The sequence below is a fragment of the Moschus berezovskii genome, chromosome 16, assembly GCF_049115385.1.
Source record: "Moschus berezovskii isolate FMDL1 chromosome 16, NW_MosBer_1.0, whole genome shotgun sequence".
Lineage (NCBI taxonomy): Eukaryota > Metazoa > Chordata > Mammalia > Artiodactyla > Moschidae > Moschus > Moschus berezovskii.
The window spans coordinates 31,291,504-31,297,842 of record NC_142475.1 but is presented as its reverse complement, the minus strand read 5'-3'; the positions used below and the strand labels follow the sequence as shown (position 1 = coordinate 31,297,842).

Genomic DNA, 6,339 nt, shown 5'->3' with positions numbered 1-6,339 from the left:
TTCAAACAAAAATGTTGTTTTTTCATTTCATACTGTGAAATTTTTCCTAAACCCACCTCTTTTTGTTTAAAATTATGATAGCTTATTTAGTTTACATTCTCCTAGTGTGATGGTCAGAGAAGGCATTGGCAAGCCACTCCAGTACTCTTGCCTCGAAAATCCCATGGATGGAGGAGCCTGGTAGGCTGCAGTCCGTGGGGTCGCTAAAGGTCAGACACGACTGAGCAACTTCACTTTCACTTTTCCCTTTCACACATTGGAGAAGGAAATGGCAACCCACTCCAGTGTTCTTGCCTGGAGAATCCCAGGGACGGGGGAGCCTGGTGGGCTTCCATCTATGGGGTCACACAGAGTCGGACACGCCTGAAGTGACTTAGCAGCAGCAGCAGCAGTGTGATGGTAAAAAATATTCCACAATATGGGATTTTAACCTATTTTGACATACACATTTGCCTGCAATGCGGGAGACCTAAATACAATCCCTGAGTCAGGAAGATCTCCTGGAGAAGGGGATGGTAACCCACTCCAGTATTCTTGCCAAGAGAATTCCAAGGACAGAAGAGCCTGGCTACAGTCCATGGGGTGGTAAAGAGTTGGACATGACTGAGTGACTAACACTCTGAATTCATTTTATCAATACATATAGTCAGTTGATATTTTTTGAGCATCTATGTAACCTCAGACATGGTTCAAATGAGGGATATTGAGAGTTTTGGGGGGCTTTTTTCCATTTCAAACTAAGATACCGTTCCAAGGCAATTTTGTCCAATTATAGAGACTGCCTCTTCAGGAAGAGTCTCCTTGTTTTTCACAGGATATTCCTGGAACAAGTCCTCTGCCATATCAGCTTCTTATATTAGAAGTATTAGTGATGTGTGGCAAATGTGTCATATATTTAGTGTTGAGTTACACTCATCTTTTAGCTGAAGAAATAACATGTTGTCAGCTTTAAATATCCCCTTCTCTCAGGTTCCATCTGCATTTTATTGTTTCAGATAGATAGAGAACAACGTTGTATGTCTCAAATTCAGAACTGATGTAAGACGTTTTGTTTTACAGTTTTTGATAAATTTACTTTAAAAAAAAAAAGAAAATAATACGTGAACCGTGAACTTCCAGATGTTCAAGCAGGGTTTAGAAAAGGCAGAGGCGTCAGAAGGGCCACTTGCTTGGTCTTCACAATTTCCTTGGGTGATAGAAAGATCTTTGCTGCCAGTTACCAAGGGCTTTTTAATATCCTTAGCACTTTCATTAGAGATGGGCCTGAGTAAAAGCTCCTTGACAAATATGGAGTGGCCCTTCTGACACCAAGCCCATCGTCTCCATTTCCAGCACTCAACTTGTCTATGTGGTCACAGACCTGGACAGGCTTCAGGAGCAGCTTCCAGAACTCTTAGAAACAATCAAGCCAAAACTTGAAGTGATGAGCTTTAAGAATTTTTCTTCCATCTCAGCAGCCCTGGAGGACTCCCAGCTGTCTTTGTCTGCCTGTGTACCCGCCTTGAGTGAGAAAATCACCCAGGACTTAAGTGAGTCTTGCTTTAGTCACCTGAAAAGTGCCCTGGAGATTCCCAGGCTATACCGAAGAACCAATAAGGAGGTGCCAGTGACAGCCTCTTCTTACGTGGACAGTGCTCTGAAGCCATTGTACCAGGTTCAGAGCGGGCACAAGGACAAGCTCAAGCAAGCCACGATTCAGCAATGGTTAGAAACCACTCTCTCTGAGAGCACGCATAAGTACTATGAGACCGTGTCGGATGTCCTGAACTCTGTGAGGAAGATGGAGGAGAGCATGAAGAGGCTCAAGCAAGCCAGGAGAAGCACTCCCACCAACCCGGCTGGGCTCAGTGGCGGTGGCATGAGTGATGATGACAAGATCCGACTGCAGTTGGCCTTGGACGTTGCATATTTAGGAGAGCAGATAGAAAAGATGGGCCTGCGAACAAAGGACATAAGAAGCTTTCCAGCTCTTGCAGAGCTCGTTGCTGCTGCCAAGGACCAGGCAACAGTGGAACAGCCTTAAGAATCTTGGAAGAGCCCGGGGAATAGAAAGTTGGACCTCACGCCTGCAGGAAGAAAGCAGCTCTGTTCTCTCTCAGGCTGCAACAAGGACGCACATCCACTGGTCCCCAAAAGTGCTCCAGGGCAGCTTCCCTCAGCATCTTTGGGTCTTCTTTTACCCAAAAAGAATACAAAAGCCTTTTTCCGTTGTATGGAAGATAATTTTAAGATGTTTGACACTTTCTACTATAGTTTACAGAGCAAATTATTTTATTTTTATTGTAAATCTTAGCGTGGAAGAGATGATTTCTAAAATATGATTGAAGTAAATACATGTATGTATGAAAAAAAAAAAGAAAAGGCAGAGGCACCAGAGATCAAATTGCCAACATCCGCTGGATCATGGAAAAAGCAAGAGAGTTCCAGAAAAACATCTATTTCTGCTTCATTGACTATGCCAAAGCTTTTGACTGTGTGGGTCACAATAAACTGTGGAAAATTCTGAAAGAGATGGGAATACCAGACCACCTGACCTGCCTCTTGAGAAACCTGTATGCAGGTCAGGAAGCAACAGTTAGAACTGGACATGGAACAACAGACTGGCTCCAAATAGGAAAAGGAGTACGTCAAGACTGTATATTGTCACCCTGCTTATTTAACTTATATGCAGAGTACATCATGAGGTATGCTGGGCTGGAAGAAGCACAAGCTGGAATCAAGATTGCTGGGAGAAATATCAATAACCTCAGATATGCAGATGACATCACCCTTATGGCAGAAAGGGAAGCGGAACTAAAAAGTTTCTTGATGAAAGTGAAAGAGGAGAGTGAAAAGGTTCACTTAAAGCTCAACATTCAGAAAACAAAGATCATGGCATCTGGTCCCATCACTTCATGGCAAATAGATGGGGAAACAGTGGAAACAGTGTCATCTTTATTTTTTTGGGCTCCAAAATCACTACGGATGCTGATTGCAACCATGAAATTAAAAGACGCTTACTCCTTGGAAGGAAAGTTGTGACCAACCTAGACAGCATATTAAAAAGCAGAGATATTACTTGGCAACAAAGGTCTGTCTAGTCAAGGCTATGGTTTTTCCCGTGGTCATGTATGGATGTGAGAGTTGAACTGTGAAGAAAGCTGAGCGCCAAAGAATTGACGCTTTTGAACTGTGATGTTGGAGAAGACTCTCGAGAGTCCCTTGAACTGCAAGGAGACCCAACCAGTCCATTCTAAAGGAGATCAGTCCTGGGTGTTCATTGGAAGAACTGATGCTAAAGCTGAAACTCCAACACTTTGGCCATCTCATGCGAAGAGTTGACTCACTGGAAAAGACTCTGATGCTGGGAGGGATTGGGGGCAGGAAGAGAAGGGGATGACAGAGAATGAGATGACTGGATGGCATCACCGATTCGATGGACATGGGTTTGAGTGAACTCCAGGAGTTGGTGATGGACAGGGAGGCCTGGCATGCTGTAATTCGTGGGGTCACAAAGAGTCGGACATGACTGAGTGACAGAACTGAACTGAACTGAACTGAAGTTATGCCTACATGGTTGTCCTCTTTAAAAAAAAAAAAAATTATCCTTGAATATTAACATATTTATCCAGATCCAGACAAAGGCATATCAAATATTAGCAAAGTAACAGAGAAGTCACACATGGCCTGTATTCTAGAGCTGGTATTCTGTTTAGCCTTCAGAATTGTCTGATAGAATCTAGAGCGTAAATACTGCAAAGGAAGGTTCCTGAAGTATCTGACAGCAATCATACCTCCATAACTGGGTGTGTTACTAAAATTTAAAGATCAGAGGGGATATACTCTAAGTTGTCACTTTTTAGCTATTTAAATACAATTAAGTGATTTTTTTTTCCTTATAGTAAAGGAACATACGACTTTTGACTTTTACTGTTCAGTTTTTTGTACCAAACATACCTGTCATCACCACACCATCATACTTCAACTTTGAAGATTTCTATAGCAATCATTATTTTTTGGAGTTTATCTTTATTCCTTCCTGAGCTAAAGCCAATGGAAATAAGACAAATTATTGAAATAACTGTCCAGTTTAGTTACTCCAACACAGCACATCTGGACTTTAAGGAATAAATGTATGTTTGTTTTGATAGCTCAGTTGGGTAAAGAATCTACCTGCAATGCAGGAGACCCCAGTTCGATTTCTGGGTCAGGGAGATCTGCTGGAAAAGGGATAGGCTACCCACTCCAGTATTGCTGGGCTTCCCTTGTGGCTCAGCTGGTAAAGAATCTGCCTGCAATGTGGGAGACCTGGGTTTGATCCCTGGGTTAGTAAAATCCCCTGGTGACAGAAAAGGCTACCATTCCAGTATTCTGGCCTGGAGAATTCCATGGACTGTATAGTCCATGGGGTCACAGAGTCGGACCAGACTGAGTGACTTTCACTTTCACTTTATAACTGTGTCTTTTCAACTAACTTTCAGAAGTTTGAAATGGTGTAATACTGAGATATTAACATGACATTTATCCTTGGCTTTTAAAAATTGTAAAAAACAAAATAAAATGAAACACCTTGCTGCTCATATTTAAAAATAAAGAGATAAGTACACATAATAGGAGAATTCAGGGAAACATCAAATGCTTGCATTTTTATATCTAGTCCCTCTCATTGCTATTTTCTGTTAATTGCATATGCTTGCTGTGCTGTGTGTTTGTTCAGTTACTTCAGTTATGCTGGACTCTTTGAAACACTATGGACTGTAGCCCATCAAGCTCATTAGTCCATGGGATTTTCCAGAAAAATACTGAAGTGGGTTGCCATACCCTCCTCCCACTAGGGGATCTTCCTCACCCAGGGATTGAACTCGTGTCTCCTGCATTGTAGGCAGATTCTTTACCCACTGAGCCACCTGAGACTCCCTATATGGTTGCTAAACTATATCGTTCCTTTACTGAGAATTCTGATTTTCCAGGTAGATAACTGATGCTGATATGATGTTGAACAGTATCATTATTGTGTCCATTTTGGTATTATCCAAAGATTCTTGAACCAAGGATTAAAGGGACATACTATATACAGACTGCTTTATACAATATACTACATTTTCTTAATAGAACAATTCAAGAAGTAACTGTAGTCATGATGTTTGATTTGTGCTTGATTTGTTATGGTTAATTTTTAGAGAACAACAAAAAAAGAGCCTAAATCTACTAAGTGGATCCTGCTCTAAACCTGCAGAATGGAAACTACAGTAATACTAGAAATTATTTGAGGAATAGATTTAGAATGGCCTGGCTTCTGTGATTGCAGTTACCTTGGAAATGGACCAGTCATTCAGTAGAACAGAGCATGCTCTAGGGTTGTTCCTGCACCTCAAGAGAAGCAGGAACCTAGCCTGAATCTCCAGAACTATTTTGAAGGCTGATGAGGAACTTACATTCTGTGAAAGTACAAAAGGTAATTTGTCAACAAATCTAACAAAATGAAATCTGCAACCCAATTAGGTGGTGTCATTATTAGCAGGATGGATACTACGGGGCCTGGAGTCAAGGCAGACTCTTGACTGATAATGCTGTCGGAATCCCTGTTATATGGAGCCTCTTATCATGTCTGCTGGCATCTCTCTAACAATCCTTTCCTCATTACTGCTGTACACTGATGAACTCATTGCTTCTAATCATCTATATATTCTCTCTTTTAATAATATCAGCTAATTTTTACTACTCATGGCCTCAGATCAGCTTCAAAACTCCTATGAATGCATCAATATCCACTGCTAATTAACTCATCCAATTTGATGTTTCTCCATTCATATTTTTGAAAAAGAAAATTTACATTTTACCAGATTCCATTTCCTCAACAAATAATTACATAAATCCCAGTGTACTGCGTATGTTTCTATTATATTGTCAGAAGTGTCTTCTCCGGTATTTTATACTGATTGCAAGTTTAATGTATGGGAAACAAAATCATACATGCTAGCAAGAAAATTCCAGTGAAAAGAGGCCACAATGAGAGTAGGTATTATGCATGGCATATCTTACTTATTTGGACAACTGATGGGAAAGAATGGGAAAGAACTGGAAATAGTCCTGTGATGATAAACTGAGGCCAAAGAGCTAATCAGTTTGTCATGCTAAATTACTATAGCTTTAATTGATATCAAATTTGTTAGTCTAAAATTATTGTAATAAGAATTGTGCTTTAGAAAAGTAAACCTGGTAATAGAGTTGTGATGGAAAGACACTGAAGACAGAGAGATGCAGGTGGCATGACATCCAAGAGAGGAAATAAAGTGTTAAATTAGGTAGTTATTGGGCTAGAAAGTTGTATACTAAGAAGGCACATCGATCTCATAAAAG

At 40.8% G+C, this 6,339-nt stretch overlaps 1 protein-coding gene across 1 annotated transcript; it reads left to right on the top strand.

Annotated features, from left to right (window-relative positions):
• The first annotated feature begins 1,297 nt into the window (after positions 1-1,297).
• Positions 1,298-2,349, top strand: COG2 (component of oligomeric golgi complex 2). Its single transcript, XM_088844607.1, has one exon. It carries the CDS (start codon positions 1,424-1,426, stop codon positions 2,021-2,023), a length of 600 nt encoding a protein of 199 aa, XP_088700733.1. The 5' UTR covers positions 1,298-1,423; the 3' UTR covers positions 2,024-2,349.
• The last annotated feature ends 3,990 nt before the right edge of the window (positions 2,350-6,339 follow it).

What these genes read in the sequence shown, in the direction of transcription:
- COG2 (XM_088844607.1), top strand. Translation starts at nt 1,424, where the DNA reads ATGAGCTTTAAGAATTTTTCTTCCATCTCAGCAGCCCTGGAGGACTCC.